Source organism: Malaclemys terrapin, chromosome 5, assembly GCF_027887155.1.
Source record: "Malaclemys terrapin pileata isolate rMalTer1 chromosome 5, rMalTer1.hap1, whole genome shotgun sequence".
In the NCBI taxonomy this organism is placed as follows: Eukaryota; Metazoa; Chordata; order Testudines; family Emydidae; genus Malaclemys; species Malaclemys terrapin.
This window is the reverse complement of record NC_071509.1, coordinates 98,506,283-98,532,954: the sequence shown is the minus strand read 5'-3', so window position 1 is coordinate 98,532,954 and position 26,672 is coordinate 98,506,283. Positions and strand designations below refer to the sequence as shown.

Here is a 26,672-nt window from a genome sequence, read left to right as displayed (position 1 = left end):
TAATAAGATGACCCTACTGTGCATGGATCTGTATGTTTGCTGAGGTTATATCTCACTTTCTTGGGGCTTTTGCACTTTTTTGCTGATCTAATCTAGAAACAGATATGGCACTGGCAAGTTAGTTAGAACACACCAGATCACATGTGCTGCCACTTAATACATTTTTCCTATATAATGTGCAGAATACTTAGATGTGGGCATTTAATAGATAGATAGAAGAGAGAAGAATCAGTGTTGAATGAAAAGGCTCTAACTGATGGGACTTGCTGAGTTCAGCTGACCTGCAGCTACATTGTTTGTCACATCATAGAAATAGCATTGGAGGGGAAAGAAAATGTAAAAGCAGGACAAAGAAAATATATAAACCAGGTGGGCTACAGAAAGGGTCACGGTGTACTAAAGTAAAGAACATCTCACATGACCAGATGTAGTTTTATTGTTGATTTCAACGATGTATAGACCACAAGTAATATCACAGTCTTTGTAGGAAGTGGATTGGAAATTTGGCTGCCTTGAAAGGGTGTACTGTAGTGTGTAAGGATATAGTATTAACAATATCAACAAATCTGTACTACTTCTGTCCAGTCCTCCCTTCCCCCCAGCAACACAAAACACACAAGCTCCCTAACCCCTTCTCCCCTTACAAAAAACTTCTCACTGTGCTTATATAAAACGACAGATATTTTCTTTAAGAAATGGCATAATGCTATTAAACAGCCATCTGCTGTATGCAAAATAATTTCATAATGATAGCCTGCTATAACTGATCTGATTGCTCACAACACAGAATGTCTTAGTTTAAATCCCTATTTTGGCAATGATTCTTGAAAACATGGTTAATCATCATGGTAATTGTCAAGGCTGGATCCCCACTTTGAACTTTAGGGTACAAATGTAGGGGCCTGCATGAAAACTTCTAAGCTTAACTACCAGCTTAGCTCTGGTTCCGCTGCCACCATTTCCCTCCCTGGGAAGCCTGAGAAACCTTTCACCAACTCCCTGGTGAGTACAGATCCAAACCCCTTGGATCTTAAAACAAGGAGAAATTAACCATCCCCGCTCCTTCCTCCCACCAACTCCTGGTGAATCAAGATCCAAACCCCTTGGATCTTAAAAACAAGGAAAAATCAATCAGGTTCTTAAAAAGAAGGCTTTTAATTAAAGAAAAAAAGTAAAAATCATCTCTGTAAAATCAGTATGGAAATTAACCTTACAGGGTAATCAAACTTAAAGAGCTCAGAGGACTCCCCCCTAGTCTCAGGTTCAAAGTACAGCAAACAAAGATAAACACTCTAGTAAAAGGTACATTTACAAGTTGAGAAAACAAAGGAAAACTAACACGCCTTGTCTGGCTATTTACTTACAAGTTTGAAATAGGAGAGACTTGTTTAGAAAGATGTGGAGAACCTGGATTGATGTCTGGTCCCTCTCAGTCCCGAGAACGAACACACTCCCAAACAAAGAACACAAACAACAGCCTTCCCCCCCAAGATTTGAAAGTATCTTGTCCCCTTATTGGTCCTTTAGGTCAGATGCCAGCCAGGTTACCTGAGCTTCTTAACCCTTTACAGGGAGAAGGATTTTGGAGTCTCTGGCCAGGAGGGATTTTATAGTACTGTACACAGGACAGCTGTTACCCTTCCCTTTATAGTTATGACAGTAATATATCAGATTGGTAGTTAATCTCCAGTCCTGAGCTTTGTGTAAAGTATTATAAGTCGGTGGGGAACACATGCTGGTTCTACAGAGTTGTGTATTCAAGAGGTCCTGGGTTTTATGTCTTGCATACTTCAATATATGTATATACATTGATTACCCTTAAGAACTTTCCAGAATTACAGTAGGCAAAATAGCTAAGTGTCTGCAATTATCTCAGTATCTGCAGTATTCATTTCTACTTTCTATACTTACTATAGGAAATACCTGGAATACTACAGTTACTGGGGTAAAGTTAAGATATCTAAAGCATTTTCTAAGACAGTTGCAGGTCTTTAAGGGTGACCATTGTGACGGATTCGGTCACAGAGACCCCCTTGGGACTGTCACCTGATGTGCTGAAATTATCTCCGAGCCTGTTTTCCCTGCCAGCTTGGGACTCCAGAACCCTGCCTTGTTGAGCCAGATATGCTAGCCTGCTGCAACACAGACCCAGGTCTGGTTCACACACCCAAAGCTGCAGACTTTAACTACAAACTGTTCAGCAGGTAACCTGCCTCAAGCACCCAGACACCCAGCTCCCAATGGGATCCAAACCCCAAATAAGTCCATTTTACTCTGTATAAAGCTTATACAGGGTAAACTCATAAATTGTTCGCCCTCTATAACACTGATAGAGAGAGATGCACAGCTGTTTGCCCTCCCCCCGCCCCCGCTATTAATCACTTACTCTGGGTTTACTAATAAAAGTGATTTTCTTAACTATAAAAAGTAGGATTTAAGTGGTTTCAAATAACAGGGAGAACAAAGTAGATCACCAAGCAAAATAAAGCAAAAACACACAAGTCTAAGCCTAATACATTAAGAAACTGAATACAGGTAAAATCTCACCCTCAGAGATGTTCCAATAAGCTGCTTTCACAGACTAGACTCCTTCCTAGTCCAGGCCCAATCCTTTCCCCTGGTACAGTCCTTGTAAGTTCCTGCAGACATCTTAGTGGGAAACTAGGGGTTTTCTCATGACAGGCAGCCCCCTTTGTTCTGTTCTACCCCCTTTTATATCTTTGGCACAAGGCGGTAATCTTTTTGTCTCTCTGGGTTCCCACCCCTCCTTCTAAAAGAAAAAGCACCAGGTTTAAGATGGATTCCAGTATCAGGTGACATGTTCACATGTCCTGTGAGACCCCAGCCTCTATTCTTCCAGGGCTGGCCCGCACATACACCGGAAGGTTTGCAAGTAAACAGACCATTTACAACCAAATGTCCTAGTCAATGGGAGCCATCCAGCTTCCAAACCACCATTAATGGCCCACACTCTGCATAATTACAATAGGACCTCAGAATTATACTTCATGTTCCTAGTTTCAGATACAAGAATGATACATTCATACAAATAGGATGAACACACTAAGTAGATTATAAGCTTTCTAATGATACCTTACAAGAGGCCTTTTGCATAAAGCATATTCCAGTTCTTCTTCGAGTGCTTGCTCATGTGTATTCCACAGTAACTGTGCGTGTTCGCCACGTGCACCGGTGCCGGAAGTTTTTCCCTCAGCAGTACCCGTAGGGGGGAGTGCCGCTGCGACCCCTGGAGTGGCGCCACTATAGGGCGCTATAAGGGGAGCCGCGCGCCCCCCCCTACCCTCAGTTCCTTCTTGCCGCCAGTGACAGTGCATCACTGCCGCCAGTGACGGTGCATCACTGCAGCTCTTCCCAACCTCGTTCGTTGCTCAGTACTACCTATATCAGTTAGTTCGTTAAAAGTTGTAGTTTAGTTAGAGTTCGGGACGGGGCATGCCAGGGCCCTGGGGTTTAAATCGTGAGAGTCTTGTAGGCGCTCAATGCCCAGGAGTGACCCACACTCTGACTGCCTCCGCTGCCTGGGCAAAACCCACATTAGCAACCGCTATAAAATCTGCAGGTCCTTCAAACCCAGAACTAAGAAAGAAAGAGACATCCGACTTTGGGCCCTTCTCATGGAGTCAGCACTGGCTCTGACCCCGGTGCGCTGAGCGGAGTCGGCACCGGGGATCTTAGTTTCGGTGCACAGCGACCCCCCAGCACCTGCCAGTGGCCGGCACCGCTCCCCACCGAGAAAGCAGAGAAAGGGGTCGTTGTCGCAGAAGCGAAGAGACAAGGCATGGGATGAGGCTAGGCCCGCATCGGGCAGCCCTGGTTCCCCCCCGGGCTCTAGAGCTCCGACTCAAGTCGATCAGAGCAGCCCGGCTGTGTCGATTCAGACCTCTCCAGCTGAAGTCCGCATGGCTTCGACACCAGAGGCCTGCAGGCGGCCAAAGACGTTATGTCCCTGCAGGTGCCCGGGGCACTGCCGGCACCCGGACCCCGATCTAGAGGCAAGCCGCCGCTGGGCCCCCACCAGCCAACGCCAACCTGATGCAGATCCCAGTCAGGAGACCACTCTCGGGCTCGTTCGTCACCCAGTGTCCAGTCAGGACGAGAGCTGAGGAAGCGTTGTTCCAGGTCAGCCATAAAAATGTTGGCATATTGTGGGGCCATGCGGGTGCCCATAGCGGTGCCACTGGTCTGGAGGTATATATTGTCACCAAATTTGAAATAATTGTGCGTGAGGAAGACCTTGGGAGGCAGGCCAGTCCTCGCCCACAGACAACCTGCCAACCTTAAGCATATTCTCACCAGCAACCACGCACCGCACCATAACAACTCTAACTCAGGAACCAACCCATGCAACAAATCTCGATGCCAACTCTTCCCACATATCTACACCAGCAACACCATCACAGGACCTAACCAGATCAGCTACATCATCACCGGCTCATTCACCTGCACGTCCACCAATGTTATATATGCCATCATATGCCAGCAATGCCCCTCTGCTATGTACATTGGCCAAACTGGACAATCACTACGCAAGAGGATAAATGGACACAAGTCAGATATCAGGAATGGCAATATACAAAAACCTGTAGGAGAACACTTCAACCTCCCTGGCCACACAATAGCAGATGTAAAGGTAGCCATCTTACAGCAAAAAAACTTCAGGACCAGACTCCAAAGAGAAACTGCTGAGCTCCAGTTCATTTGCAGATTTGACACCATCAGATCAGGATTAAACAAAGACTGTGAATGGCTATCCAACTACAGAAGCAGTTTCTCCTCCTTTGGTGTTCACACCTCAACTGCTAGCAGAGCACCTCACCCTCCCTGATTGAACTAACCTCGTTATCTCCATACTGATTTATACCTGCCTCTGGAGATTTCCATTACTTGCATCTGAAGAAGTGAGGTTCTTACCCACGAAAGCTTATGCTCCCAATACTTCTGTTAGTCTCAAAGGTGCCACAGGACCCTCTGTTGCTTTTTACAGATTCAGACTAACATGGCTACCCCTCTGATCTGTGACCTTGGAATCTTTCTGTGCTTCCATTTCCTATCCTTTAAAATGGCAATAGTAATACATACCCATAATTGTTAAGCAATTGAGGTCTTCTGAGTAAAGATACAATATAAAGGCAAAGTTTTCTCATCATTTGGTAGACAGCATTGTTTTATATAAACAAGGACTTATGTTGTTGATTGGTGTGATCAGTTCTTAATTCCATGCATTTTGTTCTGTTGTATGATTCCAAAATAAAAATAACATACTACACCTCTACCCTGATATAACGTCCTCGGGAGCCAAAAAATCTTACAGCATTATAGGTGAACCTGCATTATATCGAACTTGCTTTGATCTGCCAGAGTGCGCAGCCCTGCCCCCCCGGAGTGCTGCTTTACTGCATTATATCCGAATTCGTGTTATATCAGGTCGCGTTATATAGGAATAGAGGTGTATTTTAAATATCATAATGTAATATAACTATAAAAAGTTATTTTTGCTGCTTACTCATATAGGAATTTAAAAGATGTTTTTAAAAATCCTCCTCTTTTTCCTTTAAATATCAAGGAGACAGAAAGGAATTTATCTTGTTTGGTCCTTTGAATCAATTCTGCAGATATTAATACATCACGTCTAGTCATTTCCATTACAGAAATGAGCAAATAATTCCTTCAGGATTCAAAGTTATTCCTGATTTCTTCCTTCTAACTCCATTTATTAAACTGGAGAACATCACATAATATATCAGAAATTGTCACTTTTTAAAAAGAATCTATTCCTTACTTGATATGATTTACATAATATACCACTCATTGCTTTTACTGATGTAATTTCCATATTTACTTCTCATAATAGTTTGTATTATTCAGCTACACTGTAGTTATAAAAAACATTAAACCTTGTGGGGGGAAATAGGTGGCATTCTGATGGAATATGCTGATTTTAGAAACAAAGCTGTGATATTCTGTGTTCCCTTTAGTCATATTTTTTGATACCCCGCCAACAAGTGTACATGAAGGGTAAAAGTGGCCAATAGTGCCTCTTAGAGCCATGTTAGTGCGCTTCTCAGAATCTCTCACTATGTTTGTGGGGCAAACAAGCTCAATCCTGAAGGTGCTCTAAAGAGGCAGTCCTGCAGAGTTAATATGATATTGTTATGCTCTGTCAGCAGTAAAGGCTACTCACAGACACAACAGTAGCTATTATGAATTAATTGGAGGCTTAAGGTCTGATTAAATAAGATGGAGGATAGGATTTTGATGAAGAAAATACTGTGGTATCTAATCCTTTGATGCACTGTGGAGTAATACAGTACACTGCTTAAAAATTAAAAAGCATGACGACCTTGCACAAGTTGCAGGAATTTGCACCACAGGATTTGCAGGAACATAACAGAAGCTTGGAAGTTATCACAGGATCATATAAACTTCTGGGGCGAATTCATGGCCCCACTGAAGTCAATGGGAGTTTTACCATTGATTTCAGTGTGGCCATGATTTCACCCCAGTAAACTGACAGTGATAATACAGTAGCTGGTAGGCTAGAACAGTGTAGTCTGTTGTCTGGAGCAGCCCATGCATACAAATAAGGATAATAGTGTGGGTTTCTTTATAACCTGCAGTTTCTGTCTAATACAGGGGCGGGCAAACTTTTTGGCTTGAGGGCCGCATCAGGTTTCGTAAATTGTATGGCGGGCCTGTTAACCACTCCTTCTCCCAGTTCCCTGACTGCCCCCAGAACCCCTGACCCTGACTGCCCCCTGCTGCCCCATCCAATCCCCCCTCCTTCCTGACTGCCCCCTGGGACTCCTGCCCCCATTCAACCCCCTGTTTTCCCCTGACCCCCACCCCGACCACCATCCCAAACTCCCCTGCCCTCTATCCAACCCCCCCTGCTCCCTGCCCCTTTACCGTGCTGCCTGGAGCACCGGTGGCTGGCGGTGCTACAGCTGTGCCGCCCGTCTGGAGCCAGGCCATGCCACCACCACGCAGCTCAGAGCACTGGGTCAGACTAGGCTCTGCAGCTGCGCTGCCACAGGAGCTCGCAGGCCCACCGCCCAGAGCATTGCGCTGGCGAGGGAGCTGAGGCTGCAGGAGGTGGGAGAACAGCGGGGGAGGGGCCGGGGCTAGCCTCCCAGGCCAGGAGCTCAGGGGCCGAGCAGGATGGTGCCACAGGCCAGATGTGGCCCACGGGCTGTAGTTTGCCCACCCCTGATCTAACAGACAGGAAGGATGCTAGGGGAGTATGGTATGGTAAAACTTGATAGGATCTCATCTACAGTTACATACAAGACCAGGGTAGATGGATAGCATTATGAATGGTGGTGGGGTTGAAAAAAAACAGAAAATGGAGAGGAAGGATTGACCTGTGGCTAAAGCATAGCTTCTATTCTTGGCTTTGCTTGCACCACGCTTCAGATTTCCCATCTGTAAAAATGGGGCAAACATCTCATTTCATGGGAATATTGGTTATTTTTATTACAACATACATTTCAATGTTGTTTTTAAAGCATTTTGAAATATTTAAAAGGAAGGTATAGTAGAAGCAAAGAATATTATCATTTATTCTATTATGAAACTGAGACCAAAGGTACAGTTCAGAGTGAATTTAGAGAGTCATAAGGTGGGAGTACAATTTATATAAAAAATGTATACTGAGGCAAATAACATTAATGTCTCAGTTACCACAAGATGCTTTGACATTTTTAATGCATTTAAACATTATTTCTTGAGACAGTAAGCCAGGTTTGTGATTAATGTAACACATTAAGAAATCTCGGTGCAAACTTAGTGTTAACTAACTATAGCTGCAATTCACCATTATATGTTTCTTTTTGAGACTATAGAGTGGTTGCCATTCAAAAAAACCAGTTTCCACATAAGAGAGAGATTAACTTAACTGTGTGGTAACTGTTAGCAGATGGACTTTTCAAAAGTGACTACAGTAACGTGTACAAAGTGATATTCTATTTGCTAAATATGACAAATAGTTTAACATAATAATAATAGAGGTTATATAATGATAATGATAGAGGTTAACAGAGGAAAAGCATTCATTGTATTGGATCTTGTATGTCATTATTTAATGGAAAAATGATTAGCTGGCATAACTTTTTCAGATATACTATGTCTACTATGAAATGATGCATTGGGTTTTCATTGGACAAGCAATAAGACTTGTAGATTTTTTTTTTCTGTAGGGTGGTGGTGAAGGTTGAGAAGAATCAGCAGTCTCAGATACCAATCAACTCATAAGATGGTGAATCAGAATGAATCATTAGGAACAGCAGGCACTGATAAGGAGTATTATTCTTAAGCTGATAACTTAAGTGCTTAGAATGGGCATACAGTAAATCAAAACAAATTTTAGAATGTTTAAGATTACAGTATAAACTTTTAAAAACTTTTTAAAAATAAGTTCTACAGTTTTAACTACAATATTTTTCTCAATTTGTGGTAAAGGACAAATTATTCATCAATTTAAGTTGTCACCGGAAAGGTTATATACATGAGGAATTTAAAACAAGATTCTTTCAGAGCCTGATACAAATACCATTGAAGATAATGGAAGTCGTTGGGCTTTGGATGAGGTCCTTAGGCTCTGATCCAGAAAACCACTTACACACCTGCTTACCTGCAAGCATGCACTTAAATGCTTTGCTGAATCAGGGCCTTCTTTTGAGGAATGGTCCCTATGTTGATTACAAACACGGGTATGCATGGGCTTAGTACAAAATTTTGCAAATGTGTTTCTTATACAGCTGAGCAGAATTTGACACAGAGTAGATGTTCACTGATCAACTCTTTCATTCTTGTAAATTAATATGCAGAAAGTAACCATAAAAGCGGTATAAAACAGCCAGAGCAACTTAAAATTTGAACGGTTAGCCCAGAAAATGTTTTGTAGCATTTGACTATTCATCTGTCTCTGGATCTATGGCAATAATGCATGGTGCACAACTGAATGACATCTGATGTGTTCATCCATACTGATTTTTTTCAGTGAACGATACTAAAGTGTTTTTTCTCTCTTGCCTCCAACTTCCTTTGTGTTTTCAAAATCTGTAATATTTTGTTCCAGCACACTCTGCAGTGCACTGTACAAAAGTGCTATTAACTGTACATTTTAACTGTTCAAATTGCTGGCTGTTGGGATCTAGCTTTTATTACAAATTAACCTAGGCCACATCATTCCATCTATTTCCCACTGAGTTAAAGGAAGAGTGTTCTGCTTTAAAATGGATAGTACAGAATGTCCCAAGGTCTATTGTAAAGAGCACTGGGATAAATTGTTTTCAAAGTTTTATCTTTGTAAAGAATATTGGAGGCAAGTGAATGTGATATACTGCTCCTGATTTTGTGCATAGGGCAGAGATTGTTTGCTTGCTAATTTGATAATCTGAAATGACTCTCTCAGGTATTAATGTGAATTAACAAGCTGCCTATGCATGGCACATAACTGATACGTAGCTATTTTCTATAAGACTAGAAAATACATGACAATGACCTTTATTTTTTGGCATCATAATAATAACTGTTCCCAGAGGTACTTTACGTTAACAGGAGTATGCCAAGGAACAATAAAACCACAGGACTCCCAGTTATGTAAAATCAGGGTAATAACAGTTCCAGCACAGTACTTATATAGTCAGTCATCTGGAGTATTAATAAAAAAATAAGTGTTATTAACCTGTGAGGGAGCATGTTTTAAGAGGTTTTTTTTTATTTTTATTACTATTGCAGCACAAAGCACATTGTCTACAATTTTAAACCATTGCATCAGCAGTGTTGTGCTCACCCAGTTAGTAAGGGTTCTGCATGCATTTCTCATTAATCGGTTTGAACAGGTAGCCCTTTGTGGGTAACTGAACAGTCTTCATTTTTACATGTCAACAGGCATTTTTTATGCTTAACTCTTCTTATATTTTTCTCTCCATTTCTTTTTGTTGTGATTAGCATACTAAAATATTGATGATTTCTATAGAGCGACCTTAATATTTATTCATATTTCCTTAGTTTGATGTAAAAATAGTGTGTTCTTGGGTGGGGCCCTGTAGGCCTGATTTATTTCTGCATTACCTTGTTTCATTAGTTCATAAATTCCATTAACCTGAAAGTTGCCGGCATGGTGCTCTCCAAGACCCTCTTTGCATAGCTTGTATACCAGTAGATCGTCAAACATGCAGTAGATGTAAAATACATCCCTGTAAAATGTGGCCAGTCTAATAAATCAACAAGAATTGATACATGGATTAATGCTATTATAATGCTAAATGCGATAATAATTTTAGCCCAAATTGTAACATATTCCCTTCATTCCTTTGTATTAGATTTCCATTTTAGCTTGACTTCAAAATATTTTTGTTAGAAATGTCTTTGTAATCATCATATACCTGCCCACGTGCTAAAATAAAGGTCACATTTGTGTGAAATACTGTTACCACAATCCCTTAACTCACTATGCTTTGTATTATATACTGTGTAGATTATATATTGAAGTCAGATCACAGGTGTGTGGTTGGCCGACCCTCAGCCTGGGCTTGGTCTTGGTCTTTTTGAGGCTCTTACCCTGAGTCTGCTACAGAAGCCCCCACTCGTGGGCAATCTCTCTGTTCCTGGTGAGAGTTCAGCTTACTCCCATGGTCCTTCTTGAGTCCAATTACTTCTAGTCCCTAGCAGTGCTCCTGGTTCCACCACAGATCACTGTCTGGGAACAGCCCTCCAGGCCCCCTCACCCATATCAGGCCTATAGTGTCAGTCTGTCCTCACACAAGGTGGGGGGACAGACAGAAAGGCTAGCCACTGCCTCAGGCTCCTTGTTACTGGACCTCACTAGCAGTCCTTAGTAGCCTCACCTCCTGGGCAAACTTTCCCTTTCTCTATGGTAGGTCTCAACTTTTTAAGCCATACCACTGATATATTATAAGATTGATCTTTACAAAAATAAAAGCCCATTACATATGTTAGGCATTACACAATACAGTGAATATAATTTAAACACTTTCAAGGTCAGTACACTTTATATAACCTCACAGCACCCAGGGCCAGCTCCAGGCATCAGCTTCTCAAGCAGGTGCTTGGGGCGGCCGCTCCAGAGAGGGGCGGCAGGTCCAGGTATTCGGCGGCAATTTGGCGGACGGTCCCTCACTCCGCCTGGGAGTGAAGGACCTCCCGCCGAATTGCCGCCGCAGATCGCGATCGTGGCTTTTGTTTGTTTGTTTGTTGTTTTGGCTGCTTGGGGCGGCCAAAACCCTGGAGCCGACCCTGACAGCATCTTATGATCAACACACTGCATAACACCAAAGAGCTCATCCATTCCAGTTCTGTGCATAAAAACATTCTTCTACTCCTTCAGCATATTGCACTAGAAGAGAATTTATAAAACACTAACATGACTTAATATACCTTGGATTATACTCCTTTTGAAATCTTTACTGCACATTTCCCCAAAAATATACAGATATAAAATCATCAGTGTGCAGCAAACAATACATTTCCATTAGAAAACAAAACAAAAGAATTAAGTTAAGTTAAAGTTGGGTAGGGAGCATGAACTGAGTATGTGATAGAGTGATGAAGAATTATATGGCAGAGGGGGATTTGTTAGCTGTCTTAATGCCTTACCTGTTCATTTGCAGGCTTTTTACTATTTGTTTTATGAAGTGTATTTGAATGTAAACAAAAAAAATGGGAGGGTCATGGAGAGCACATGTTAGGTAGGCTCCACTGAAATGCAACCTTAACTTTTTAATGAAATTTTATTTAGGAATTTCCCTGACTTTTAATAAGTGCCAAAAGTTAAAATCAGGTTGATTCATAAGGTTTGCAAGGGTAAAGCCATGTTCCAACCAACATCCACATCACCTAGTTCACTGCACTCTCACTGATAGCTCATCCAGTCTTCTATGTGACTTCATCTCCTTCTCCACGTCTATCAAGTCTCCTGCCTTCCCAAACTCTGAAGTGAAGCATAGTTCCATGACATGTTTCCGGTACCTTGCCCCAGTCTATATCCCTCCCAATCTCCTATTTTCCCCTGCTCCTCAAACTCTGCCTCTGCCCACCCTGGATTCTGGTTATATTATAAACAATTTTAAACATTTATATGTATATACCCTGAACCAGTTCTTGTATCTGTTATTCCCTTCCTTCCGCCCTCCCCCCCCCCCAAAAAAAAAAAAGGTAAGGTAAGGTTTGTGATATTTCAAAAAATACTATTAACAGTCTGCTGTTTGTGTAGAATTCCATGACCTGTGGAGATTTTTTATTGTGTTTCACTTTAATTACTAAACACGTTGTGTTGCTAACATTTGTTCTTAGCTGTTGTTTTTTCATAATGTTCATTCCCGCTTTCAGGTAAGTAAGGCACGAGAATGTGAGTTTTCTTCGTACAGGAAGAAGCACTGCTGGAACAAATTTTGCTACTCTGAACTGTATTGCACTTTTGTCTTAGGAATATTTGAGAGCCAGTAGATGCTGCATTTCAATAAGCTCACTGAATAGAAATAAATTTAACTTTTTTTTGTACATGTACAATTATATGTGTGTAACCAACATATATAGTATAGCAACATAGTATAGAATTGTGAATTTCATACAGTGAGTTTTATTTGCTGAAAAGTCTTTCCACAAGTGCAAAGAGCACTAGAAGGATTGATACTAGTACTGGAATACATAAAGCAGTTGGGCTGTTTGAGCCAACAATATTTCCGTAATCTCGTTTGCTAGCCTGTGGAGCTTGCTGGTTGGACATGCTTTGTGCTCAGAGGGCAGATCAGCTGATGCATGGTTTTACCAAATGTTCATACTAGAGCTGGACAGAGAAACTTCAACTGAATTATATTCCATCAGAATGTTCAGTTCCTTTGAAATCAAAATGCTTCACAAAATCATGTCAGTTTAAGCATAATTTCATTTTGGAAAGTTGGGGAGGGGGAAATGTTTTGACATTTTTCGAACAAATTGTTTTTCATTTTGAAAAGTCTCTTTTTTTAAAAAAAAACATGTCGGGTTTCTTCACAGAGACGTTTAACATTTTCTGATTTAATTCTGTAACAGGATGAGCCGCCTCCCATGGTCAGTGGTGGATCTGTGGCAGTCTGCCTCAGTTTTCCCTTCTGCTCAGGGCTTCATAAATCACTAGATTTAACTCCACTGGAGGCCCTCTTGTTACCATTAATTACCCCTCCTTGGGTGCTGAGTTTATTACCAAACAATTCAAACTGTCTTCAAAGTCTCAAAAGTTCATCTCTGGCATCTTCTGCCAGTCCACAGGTTCCTCCTCTGTCCAACCCACTTTTTATCAAGGACCCTTCTAGCTAGAGTCCTTCTCTGCTTTTCACAGCAGGAAATCCCTGGTCTTCCTACCTGGCGTCCTTTCTTCACCAGGAGAGAGTTCATCGCTCTCCCAGTGCTGTCTATTCTCCTGCTTAGAGAGTTCAGCGGGCAATCCTGCCCCATTCTTTCCCTGCCCCCCAGGCCCTCTAGCTTCTAAGCCCAAATCTTCCCTCCTGCTAACTGCAGTCTCTGCCAGAGCTTCATCTTCCTATTTCCTGTTCCTTCTCTGGCTCTTTATAGAAACCAGCTATCCTTTATCAGGCCCCATTGTGATGCTGTTAATGAGGCACAGGTGGGACATATCAGTTCCCCTTTAAAGGGCCCGGTCCACCCTGTGACACATGTCTCTAAAGAATGAAGCCAGTTTTCAAAATCTGAAAATCCTTTGTGAAATTGAGCTGCTGTCTTTTGCACAGCTCTAGATTGTGCTATTGAAACCACAGACAGATGAGAATGAGTTAAGTATATTGCCAAAGCGAATTATGCTAAGACATACCATTGACAGCGCTCCACTTGAAAAACCATCTCCTGCAGCTCTTTGGGATCACTTAGTAGTATATTATGATAGAGAGTATATTCAGATGTTCACCACTTAATTTGCAATATATATGACCTTGTATCCAACTGTGGGCATGTTATGGTAAAACTGGGAAATCAAATGTGATATTAATTAATAGTGAAACAAAGAATAATATCAACATTACACAAAATTATCACCAACCAGCTGAGTATAAATTATGAGCTGTCCTTTGGGTTTAGTGTAAATTGCATCTGGAAAATACCATATATCTTTAGATCTTGGCCTTATTTACATTGATCCAACAATTATATTTGATCCAACAATAGAAAACTGTATTGTTTTCTATTGCCTAATTTAATAATTTGTAATTATCTACATCTCTTAATGTATTGTTAAATCTCTAGTTCAATTACTTTTATACTAGGTATGGCATACAAGATTTCTGATTACAGGCATCATCTTCCTTCCCCTCTCATCTCACCATGTTATCCTCCTTCCTCGAATCCCTCACTCCCCTTTCTTCATCACATCAAGTTTAAACTTCTTGTCCTTCAGTTTCTAGACCCTTCCTCATTCTACTCCTCTTGTATTTTATCTCATCACCCCACCATCCTCTTTGCTCTGCTGATGATGCCAGCCTTGGTGCCCCATTTTTCTGCTTCTCCCGCAACTATCTCCACAGTTCCTTCTACATCATTCTGTATACGTGGAGCACCCTGCCAGTGCTGGTCAGCAAAGCCACTGTCCACGCCCCATACAAATTCATCCACAATACCTGCAACTGAAACCTCTCTTTATTTTTAAAAATCTTCCCTATCCCACCATGCTGCCCACTAGCCCTGCTAGCTGAGTGACCATTTAGTCTTACTGGGACTTCCATAATTGCTAAAAGAAAATACACGCGCGCGCACACACACAAACACAACTTTTTTAATACTGGTCTTTTATAAAGCATTTTTATTATTTTAATATTTGCTTATGGTAGCACCAAAAGATCTGTTGTAACTGCTGTGCTAGATGCTTACAAACATAATAATAGGCATAGTCACTGTGCCACAGAGCTTACAACTGAAGGACTCATTGCTGTAATTAGATCTGTGTTGAATCCATACAGATCCTACTGTAATCAATGCGACTCTTCAGAGGAAGATCTGGATATAGTATCAGGACCTAAATTTCTCTTGAATAGTGGTTTGGACTTATTTCAGGAGTGGTTGCAGACAATACAAAATTACTCAAGATAGTTAAGTCAAAGCTGGCTGTGAAGAGTTAAAAATGGCAATAAAATGGCAGATACAATTCAGTATTGATAAATGCAAAGTAATGCACGCCAAAAAATAATCCCAACTATACATACAAAATAATGGGATCTAAATTAGCTGTTACCACTCAAGAAAAAGATCTTGGAGTCCCAACAGTTCTCTGAAAATATCAACTCAGTGTGCAGTGGCAGTCAAAAAGCTAACGGGAACCATTAGGAAAGAGAGAGAGAGTAAAACAGAAAATATAATGCCACTATATAAATCCATGGTATGCTCACATCTTGAATACTGTGTGTAATTCTGGTTGCCCCCTCTCAAAAAAAGATGTATTAGAATTGAAAAATGTGCAGAAATGGCAACAAAAATTATTAAGAGTATAGAACAGCTTCCTTACAAGGAGAGATTAAAAAGACTAGGACTGTTCAAGCTTCAAAAAGAGACGACTAAGGGGAGGATATGATGTAGGTCTATAAAATCATGAACGGTATGGAGGAAGTAAATAGGAAAGTTTATTTACCCCTTTACATAATACAAGAACTAAGGGTCAACTGATTAAATTAATAGGCAGCAGGTTTCAAACAAACAAAAGGAAGTGCTTCTTCACACAGTGCAGTCAACCTGTGGAACAGAGTGCTATAAGATGTTGTGAAGGCTAAAAGTAAAACTGGTTTCAAAAAAGAATTAAGTAAGTTAATGGAGGATAGGTTACATCAATGGCTATTAACCAAGATGGTCAGGACACAGACTGGGTGTCTCAGAGTTGCAGCCGTGTTAGTCTGTATTCGCAAAAAGAACAGGAGTACTTGTGGCAACTTAGAGACTAACAAATTTATTTGAGCATAAGCTTTCGTGGACTACAGCCCACTTCATTGGATGCATGCCAGGGTGTCTGTAAACCTCCAACTGCCAGAAGCTGAGCCTAAACAACAAGGGATGGATGATTTGAAATTGCCCTGTTCTGTTCATTCCTTCTGAAGCATCTGGCACTGGCCACTGTCAGAGACAGGATACTGGGCTAAATGGACAATTGGTACGGCTGTTCTTACATTCTTAATTTCTCATGGTTAAATCTCTGCAATTAAAGGCAGTGCACCATTTAAGGAAGTGCTGGCACCCTGCCTTTTTGTGTTTGGCCAAAACAAATACTAAGTGGGGGAAAATTCATTGTAAACATAGATTTCTGAGATCAGGATTACACACTTACAAGCTCCAGATTCCAGATGCAGGTGAATCATTACAATATTGCTCATAAAATGACAATTGGCTGCTTTTACACTTCTGTAAAGGTCAAGAGTTTGTTGTTGTGTTTTTAAAGGCAGGTCCTTCAGTGAGAGAAAGTGGATCAGAACTGAGGCAGAAAATGTATCATTCATCTGTGACGTGCTTTATTTCCTTATGAATACAGAAATACACTAAGGCCAATATATTGTAAAGCGAGTAATTTAACACTTCTGGCTATGGTACTAGAAAAGAAAGTGGAATCATGGAATGAATGGCAGTCACACTGATCAGGGAAATATCTAAATGTCCTTGTCTTTGTTATTTAGTCTGACAGTCTTTTATGCTGTCACTTTCCACTTTTGTTCCCATCTCATGTTTTGTTGTTTTTGTGTCTGTTTATCCTTTTTTTAGCTCGTAAGCAGGAGATTATCAAGGTTACTGAGCAACTGATTGAAGCTATCAACAATGGGGACTTTGAAGCTTACACGTAAGTTGACTCATTTTGCAAGAGACAAGATGAGATAAATGTATAAAAATGTTCATGCTTGTAGGCCTTGAGGAAACACAGAACCTGATTCACTGCTGTATTGCACAAGTCACACACTGGTATAACTACAGATTTCAGTAGTGTTATATTAGGATAAACATGGAATAACACCATAGTGAATCAGACCGATTATCACTACATAACATACACAGTGATCTCTTTCATCAGGCAGAGAGGAGAGAATGTTCATGATTTAAAATCTAAGAATCAAGATCAGAATACACTGGAAAGCTGTTTTAACAGAAACATTTCAGTATAAGCAGAGGTTCACTATCACCAGAAGTCTATCTGTTGCACTGTAATACATTAATGCCACTTAGGACTTATGGCTTATTTACATAGAGAGCTAGTACATAGCAAGCCTGGGTGTGAATTTGCAGCACACTCACCTGCCATGCATGTAGACCCTGCTACCAAGCACTGAAAGTTATGTAATGCACTTTGACATACCCCCACCCTTCTCATTTCACATAGCAGCACATGGAAGTGCACTATGGAACTTCTATTTGTGGTAGTAGGGTCCATGTGGCCAGTTATGTTTCTGTGTTTACAAGCATTGCCATTCTACAATATTTCACTTAAAACTGTGTGTCACTGTGTAAGTGGAACTATTTTGTCTCCAGAATTGGTGGGGACAGATACTTTCCCCTGCTGTGTCACAAGACCACCCCATTCACTGCAACCCCCCCAAAAGTTACAACATAAGATCCTTTCTCTCCACACTCCCTTAAAAAATAAAATAAAATAAAAAAGGCAAGACCCCGAGCACTTACTTTGGCCTTCTTCTGGCTCTCTCTGACTGCTTCCCATTGTGTGCTGCACCAGTCTTACTTAGCAAAAAGAACAGGAGTACTTGTGGCACCTTAGAGACTAACAAATGTATTTGAGCATAAGCTTTCGTGGGCTACAGCCCACTTCATCGGATGCACTACTTTGGAAATTTTGTTCAGGACCTAAAAAAATTCTGCTTAAAGAACTCATTTTAGGTATTCCGTTTTTAAAATAACCTTATAACCAGTTCTGTTGTTTCTTTACTCCAACCCATTAAAATGTATTTGGAACAAAAACAAATAATATTTTGTTTAAAGTTAAAGGTCTAGAGCTAACGACACTATTTCAGCTCATGAAGAGCTAAAGGTTCTAGAATATTTGAAATAGGGAAGTAATACTCCTATGAGACAGTGACAAATTACCAGTAATATACCTTTGCCTGGTATGAGCACTTTATATTCTTTGACTGTTACAAAAACTGTTGTACAAAAATGTCAAATGGAAGTTCGCTCAAAACGTTTCTGTTTTGCAGCATGGCAAAACTCAAGCCTTAGAAACATCTAACCAAAATTAAATTACCATTTAAACATTGGTAGCAACATTGGTTTTAGACTTAACATATCATGGGGGAGATTTTCAAAGGCACAAATTACAGCTGGATATCTAAGTCCTATGACTTCCAGTAAGATTTAGATGCCTAACTTCTATTTATGGCTTTGAAAATATATCTTCTGGTCAAACACTGAAAGAAAATTTTAGGTGAAACGCTGACCCTATAGAAGTCAATGGCAAAAATCCCACTGATTTCATTAGGACCAAGATTTCATCCTTCATGCCTATATATGTTGTGTTTCATTCCAGCATGATGCAGTATATAATTTATGTTCCCTGTTGGAATGACACGTAGAAAAGCAAGGCAGACAGAAATGTTAATGCCCATGTTTATCGATGGATCACTGAATTTCACATACATCATATTTATGCTTTACAGGCTGATTTGTATGAGGTCATATGCCTTTGAGGTCAAGCATGCTCTGCAGTAGGGCAAACTGGATGGAGGATAAGGAACCTTTGTTCTGGGTTATCATGAAACAAATAGAATACCGCATCATTTAAATCTCTGAGTGGGAAGGCTGTTCTATTGTTTGTGTTAATTGTCAAAACAGTGGACATTGCAATGGCAAATAGTATTCTTGTGGGAAAAGTCTCCAATTAGAAGTTTTCCATCATTCATGGGAAACAAGATCCATGGGAATAAATCAGCTTTATAAACCCAGCTCTACTTGCCATAAGAGAGGAAAATCTGGAAAGGAAAAAAAAGCATGGTAGGAATGGGTGGCTCTTCTTTGAGTAGTGTCAATGGGTGCTCTACTTCAGGTGCACATGCACCCTATGCACCTTTGATCAGGGGGAGGGATAGCTCAGTGGTTTGAGCATTGGCCTACTAAACCCAACGTTGTGAGTTCAATCCTTGAGGGGGCCACTTAGGGATCTGGGGCAAAAATCAGTACTTGGTCCTGCTAGTGAAGGCAGGGGGCTGGACTCAATGACCTTTTGGGGTCCCTTCCAGTTCTATGAGATAGGTATATCTCCATATATATCAAAGATTTTCATTAGCCGTGTCTGTTCAGCCCACATATGCACTGCTCATGTCCTCATGCCCTGCACCGAGTACGGGCGAACCGCCTCGGCTTGAGACTGAGTTTAGCATCTTTGCATTATGCGTGCCTCAACTGTTAGCCAATTTTGTTCTACTTAGTTTAGGTAGTTAGGTTGTTAGCCAGTAACTAAATACTACTACTATTGAATGATCATTTTATTTCCTCTGGGGAAATCCTCCTTGTGAGGGGCATGCCCAGTTCATCAGGGTTTAAACGTTGCCTCACATGTAGAGAGGCTGTATCACTCAGTAATGGACACTCTAACTGTGTGTGCTCCCTGGAAGAGTCGCACAATCCAGAGAAGGGTAACTTCCGCAGGGACAGATCTCGGCGGCGGCAGCACCGCCGTTCACGCTCTGGCACCCGCCATGGAAGGCGCTATGCCCGGAGCTCGTCACAGAAGTCCCAGGCACCGAGGCGTTGTCGTCTTGGGCGCCGGAGGGATTATGGAGATAGCACTCCCGACTCCTACCTGTCCTCTTCCAGGGGCTGGAGACGTCATGTTCGGGACCTATCCAGCCGTTTGTACGGCACCATTCGCTCGTCCCGGACCACCGGCTCAGCATGCAGCCGCCCCTCGTCGAGCCGCTCGGTGCCACAGGACCAGCCGGTCCTTCCGGGCCCCCTGTCATCCCAGGGCCAGGCCATTCCCTGGCTGGGACAGTGGTGCCAGTGGGCACCGTGGCCCCAGGCACCGGCACCGCTGGGACCCCGCTCCGTGGCAGGAGCATCCCAGGCCCAGCCGACGTTGCCGCCTCGGCACCGTGATGAGGCAGTGGGCACCGACCCTCCGGCACCGACTCGGGCCCCGGATCAGGATGTCGAGCTACCAGTACAGCCGGGTGCAGACGACACCGCGGCACCGACCTCCTCGGCACTGGATGACTCCATGGCTCCACTTCCTCCAGTCTCTCAGGAGGATTTCGAGGCCCACCAGGAGCTACTCAGGAGGGTGGCATCGAACTTCCAACTCCAGGCTGAGAAGATGGAGGAACCATCGGACACGTTGTTCAATGTCCTTACCTCCTCGACGCTGGGACGCGTGGCCCTCCCGCTCCATCAGGGGGTGGCTAATATTACTACTGGCCTCTGGCAAACTCCGGCATCCCTGGGTCCTATCTCCAAAAAGGCCGAATGGAAGTACTTTGTGCCCACAAAGGGGCACGAGTACCTCTACTCCCACCCAACTCCGAACTCTCTAGTGGTGGAGTTCGTGAATCACCAGGAGAGACACGGCCAACCCGCTCCCATCCCCAAGGACAAAGACGCTTGCAGGTTGGATTCCTTTGGAAGAAAGGTTTATTCGTCTGCGAGCTTTCAGCTCAGAGTGGCCAACCACCCGGCACTCTTGAGCCTTTAACCTTTGGGGATCCCTGCCCAAATATGAGCCTTCTCTTCACGAGCAGGACAGGAAGGAGTTCCGGGCTCTAGTCGAGGAAGGTGCGGCGGCAGCTAAAGCAGCGCTCCAGGCGGCCTCCGATGCGGTGGACACAGCCGCTCGTTCGATGGCCGCAGCGATCTCCATGAGAAGGGCGTCCTGGCTTTCGCTCTCTGGACTATCGGCTGAGTCCCAGTCGATCATGCAGGACCTGCCATTCGATGGTCGGGCCCTGTTTGCAGATCAAACAGACACGCATCTGCACGGGATGAAAGACTCCTGTACCACCCTGCAGATGCTGGGCCTATACATCCCGCCGGCCAAGGACAAGCCCAGGCCTCATACCTCCGCTCCACAGGCTCGGGGCAGATATGAGCCCCCGCCTAAGAAGCAGCGGGAGCAGAAGGGCCGGTCACAACACCAATCCCGTTCGGCCCCTCATCCGGGGCCCTCTGAGGCCAGGAGGCCAGGGAAGCAGGGTTTTTGACTGCTTGCGGGGGGTTACCGGGCCTGTTGCCTGGTTAAGCCCCCGCCCTCCCCCCCAGTTAATAAAGTTCAGGTTTGCCAATCGTTTACCTGCCTTCAGTCTGCAATGGTTCCATATTACCACGGACCGCTAGGTCCTCAACACTATATCCCTGGGGTACAGGTTGCAGTTTGTTTCGCCCCCTCCCAGTTGCCCTCCGGCCAGGGGGTCGGCGGAGGACCCCCTCCGGCCAGGGGGTTGGCGGAGGACCTGGAACATGCGCTCCTCCTATATCAGGAGGTACAGCGCCTCTTCTCTCTGGGAGCCGTGGAGAGGGTACCTTGGGAGTTCCAGGGCAAGGGGTTTTACTCCAGGTATTTCCTCATCCCGAAGACGAAGGGAGGGCTTCGGCCCATCCTTGATCTGCGGAAGCTCAACCAGTTCTTGGTTTGTTACAAATTCCGCATGGTGTCCCTAGCCTCTAGTATTCCCTCCCTAGACCTGGGGGATTGGTTTGCAGCGCTGGACCTCCAGGATGCGTACTTCCACATCCATATTTTCGAGGGTCACAGGGGCTTCCTCCGTTTCCTGGTGGGCCAGGACCACTACCAGTTTACGGTCCTCCTCTTTGGCCTCTCGATCGCCCCCAGGGTCTTCACGAAGTGTATGGCAGTGGTAGCAGCCCAACTCAGGAGGAGAGGGCTGCAGATCTTTCCCTGCCTGGATGATTGGCTGCTCAAGGACAAGTCCTGGTCCCAGGTGCAGCAGCAAATAACCCTCCTGCTATGCACCTGCTCAAATCTAGGCCTAGTGGTAAATGAGGAGAAATCCACGTTAATTCCGGTCCAGCGCATAGAATTCATAGGAGCACTGCTGGATTCCCAAGCGGCCACGGCCTCCCTTCCAAGGGACAGGTTCGAGGCGCTCAAAGGCCTCATTGCCTCGGTCACGGCCTTCCCGGTAACCACGGCTCGGATGTGCCTTCAAATCCTCGGCCACATGGCAGCATGCGCCTCAGTGGTGCGAGATGCCAGGCTCCGGATGAGGCCCCTCCAACTCTGGTTGGCGTCCCGCTACTCCCAGGCCAGGGACGGCCTGGACAAGGCTGTCATGGTGCCGCCAACGGTGGTTGCAGACCTCCAATGGTGGGCCCTCCCGAGCAACATGCTCTGGGGTATCCCCTTCTGAGAGCCCTCTCCCTCACTAGATCTAGTGTCGGATACTTCGGCCCTGGGGTGGGGAGCCCACATGGGGGACTTCAGGACCCAGGGTATGTGGTCACCCAAGGAACTGTCCCTGCACATAATGTCAGGGAACTCAGGGCAGTGCGCCTGGCGTGCGTGGCTTTCCGCCAGCACTTACAAGGGGAAGTGATCAGAGTCCTCACGGACAATACCACCGCAATGTATTACATCAGCAGGCAAGGGGGCACGCGCTCCAAGGCCTTATGCCAGGAAGCCCAGCTCCTGTGGGAGTTCTGTATAGCCCTCAACATCCTTCTCCGAGCGTTCCACCTACCCGGCGGGAGCAACACGCTCACAGATCGCCTGAGCAGGGTGTTCTCACATCAACACGAGTGGTCTCTGCACAGGGAGGTGGCAGAATGGATCTTCCTTCAGTGGGGTACTCCCCAGGTAGACCTGTTCGCCACCGCACAGAACCGCCTGTGGCCCAGGTTCTGCTCCAGGGTGATAGAAGGCGATGGGGCCATGACGGACTCGTTCCTGCTCAATTGGTCGGGGCCCCGATGTATGCCTTCCCCCTCATAGGCCCCGATGTATGCCTTCCACCTACAGAAGGTGAAGTCAGATGGGGTGAGAATTATCCTGATAGCCCTGCATTGGGCCCGTCAACATTAGTACGGGACCTTACTGCAACTCTTGGTGGCCCCCCCTCGCAGGCTGCCGCTCCGCCCGGACCTCCTCTCCCAGGAGGGAGGTTGTCTCCTCCATCCCAACCTGGCCCCGCTCCACCTGACAGCGTGGCTAGATGCGGAGGAGGGGAGGTGTACCGAGGCTGTTAGACGGGTCCTGCTTGAAAGCAGGAAGCCGTTCACACGGAGGGCCTACCTGGCTAAGTGGTATCGGTTCTCCTCATGGGCAAGGGAGAGAGGTTCCTCCCCTGCGTCCGCTCCGCTCCAGCTGGTCCTGGACTACTTCCTGTCCCTTAGGACCCAAGGGCTGGCTCCCTCCTCGATCAGGGTGCACCTAGCGGCCATTTCGGCCTTCCACCCTCCGGTGGTGGGACAGTCAGTGTTCTCCCACTACATGACTTCCAGATTTTTAAAGGGGTTGGACAGAGCATTCCCTTATGCTAGACCCCCGGTTCCTCCTTGGGACCTGAACCTGGTGCTGTCACGCCTCACGGGACCTTTCTTTGAGCCCTTGGCCACTTGCTCCTGGTCCCACTTATCTGAGAAAGTGGCGTTTTTGGTGGCTATCACCTCAGCCCGCAGGGTTTCGGCGCTTAGGGCGCTGACCTCAGATCCCCCGTACACTGCCTTCCATAAGGGGAGGGTCCAGCTTCGCCTGCACCTGGCCTTCCTGCCGAAGGTGGTCTCGGCGTTTCATATGGACCAGGACATTTTACTGCCAGTCCTGTGTCCTAAGCCCCATTCCTCCAATGAGGAACAACGCCTGCACATGCTAGATGTGCGTAGAGCGCTGGCCTTTTACTTAGATCGAACAAGGCCATTCTGGAAATCCCCTCAGCTTTTCATTGTTACGGCCAAACGCATGAGGGGGCAATTGGTTTCCATCCAGCGGATCTCCCGCTGGATCACCTCGTGCATACGCACCTGTTACGACCTGGCAGGGGTTCCCCCGCCTCCTATTGTTAAGGTGCATTCGACGAGAGCTCAGGCCTCGTCAGCGGCCTATGTGGCTCATGTCCCTATTCAGGACATCTGCAGGACTGCTACATGGTCCTCTATCCATACTTTTCCATCACACTATGCAATCGTCCCCTAAACAAGGGACGACGCCAGGTTTGGTAGGGCGGTGCTCCGCCTGGGTAACCCTTAACCTTTATCATTTAGAACTCCTATCCATCTCCGTCAGGTATAGCTTGGAGTGACCTACTGTGGAATACACAGGAGCAATCACTCGAAGAAAGGACAGTTACCTGTTCCGTAACTGGCGTTCTTCGAGATGTGTTGCTCCTGTCTATTCCACATCCCACCCTCCTTCCCCTCTGTCGGAGTTGTCTGGCAAGAAGGAACTGAGGGTGGGGGGAGCATGCAGACCCCTTTATGGCACGATATGTCGGCGCCACTCCAGGGGTCGCAGCGGTGCTCCCCCACTACGGATGCTGCTAAGCGAAAACCTTTCGGCACCGGTGCACGTGGCGAGCACGCACACCTACTGTGGAATAGACAGGAGCAACACATCTCGAAGAACGCCAGTTACAGAACAGATAACTTTCCTTTCTCCGGGGCCCTGACCCTATTCCATCAGGATGATAGGGAGACTCAAGATTCTCCTCCCCAGCAGCAGGAGAAAATCTTCGAGGCTCAGGAGACTTAAGTGGACAAAGAAGCAACCCCCTACAACTACCATCTCTTCTTTTTCACCGGATGAGGCAGTAATCACTCCTTCTCCATCTATGGCCTCAAGACCTCATTAAATATGTGGCAGACTCCCTTACATATACCTCTTCAGGAGGTCAGAGCTGTTGTATATTCTTCACTCTGCAACACCATCCAGAGTTGCTCTTCCTATCAACGAGGCTCTGCTGGGACTTGCAAAAATCAGCTGACAAACCTCTGCTACAGTAACACCCATCTGAAAAAGAGTTACTAAAAAGTATTATGTTCACACTAATGACTGAGTTCCTATTTTCTCACATTCCACCTGACTCTCTAGTGGTTGATGTAGAGAATGATTGGGGCAAACAACACCAGCATAAGTCTACCCCAGAGCCATCCATACCCATACGCAAAGTATGCAGCTGCGTAGGGAACTAGGAAATTTGGGGCACAGCCCCTGCTCTGGCTCTTCCCCGGGGCCCCTGCCCCGCCCCCGCCCCTTCCCTGCCCCAGTCCTGCCACCATCCTCTGAGGACTCCACAAGCAGTCGGGCTTGCACTCACCGGTAAGTAGAGCAAACCGGCCCAAGCCTGCTCCGCTCCCCTGGCTCCAAGCCGCACCGCCGGCGAGTGCTGGGGGGCGGTTTCCCCCTCCCCCCAAGTCTGGGAGCCAGGGGAGCAGAGCAGGCTGGGTCTGGGTCACTCCACTTCCCACAGGAAGTGGCCAACACCATCCCAATCTCAGTTTCCTTCTGAGACTCAGCAGTGGAGAAGGAACTGAGGGCAGTTTGCCCACGCAGCCTGATATCACCTCAGTGCAGGGCACAAGTTATTAACAGTGCATGCGAGGGCCAACAGACACTGCTAATGAGAATCTCCCATGAAAGGTGCACAGCCACTGCATACAGTGAGTAACCTCTCTTTCTAGTCTGGACCCTAATATTCTAGTCGATAGACTGCGTTTCTTCAAGCTTTCTTTTCCACATGACTATGTACAGCACTCATTTTACCGTTCCCCGCCCCTCTGACTTCTGAAGTCTTTCCTCAGACATCCTCATATGCAGGGCCGGCTCCAGGCACCAGTGTAGGAAACTGGTGCTTGGGGCGGCCAATTCAAAGGTACGGCACTCCGTCCGGTATCGGGGCGGCACGTCCGGGTCTTCGGTGGGAATTCGGCGGCGGGTCCCTCATTCCCTCTCTTCCTCTTTGAGCTGCCGCCGAATTGCCGCCGAAGAGGAAGAGAGGGAGGACCCGCCGCCGAATTGCTGCGGAAGAAGCGGCACGATTGAGCTGCCGCTGAAGTGCCGCCACTAGTCTCTTTTTTTGCTCACTTGGGGCTGCAGAAAAGCTGGATCCGGCCCTGCTCATATGTAGTCTCTCCTTTACTGTTAAACTTTCTGCTCCATAGTTGCCTCTGGTATATAAAGATCCTCCAATTTTCCCTCAACGCCATCATAATCATCACTTAGAGCAGGGGTTCTCAGGACAAATTTTTCCGAAAATACTTAATTAGCTTTAGGAAAACCAAATAAATATGCACATATACATGTTCAAATTGTTGTAATTTATTTACTGCTAGCTAGTAAGTCTGTTGTGAAAAGTGATATTTACAAACATACAAGTATCACTTTTCACAGCAGACTTACTCAGCCCTGGCAAGCCTTGGGGACAAATTAAGCCCTGGAGGGAGGGTCGGGGGGAGGCAGTGGGGGTCAACGGAGCTGGGGGTGGGGAGCTGGGGCAGGCAGCGGGGGGCTGGAGCCTGAAGCCCTGCTGTCAGAGCCCAAAGCCTGCCACCAGAGAATGGGATCCAGGGACGGAGCCCGAAGCCTGCCACCAGAGCCTGAGGCCTGCTGCCATGCAGCCAGAGCCCGGGGCTGGAGCCCAAAGCCCAGTGTCCAGAGCCTGCCGCCTCCCCACCCCAGTGCTGAAGCCCAAAGCCTGAGCCCCACCGCCCGAGGGAAAGTG

At 45.4% G+C, this 26,672-nt stretch overlaps 1 protein-coding gene and 1 long non-coding RNA gene across 18 annotated transcripts in view; one reads left to right on the top strand and one right to left on the bottom strand.

Annotated features, from left to right (window-relative positions):
- LOC128837676 (uncharacterized) overlaps positions 1–26,672 on the bottom strand; it is a 68,474-nt gene that overhangs the window by 25,101 nt on the left and 16,701 nt on the right. The window lies entirely within an intron of this gene.
- Positions 1–26,672, top strand: part of CAMK2D (calcium/calmodulin dependent protein kinase II delta) — a 263,534-nt gene that overhangs the window by 225,508 nt on the left and 11,354 nt on the right. For all 16 annotated transcript variants that reach the window (XM_054028973.1, XM_054028971.1, XM_054028980.1 and 13 more), the window contains one exon: positions 16,768–16,843. In XM_054028973.1, the coding sequence (XP_053884948.1) occupies positions 16,768–16,843 (76 nt within the window). The remainder of the gene's footprint in view (positions 1–16,767; positions 16,844–26,672) is intronic.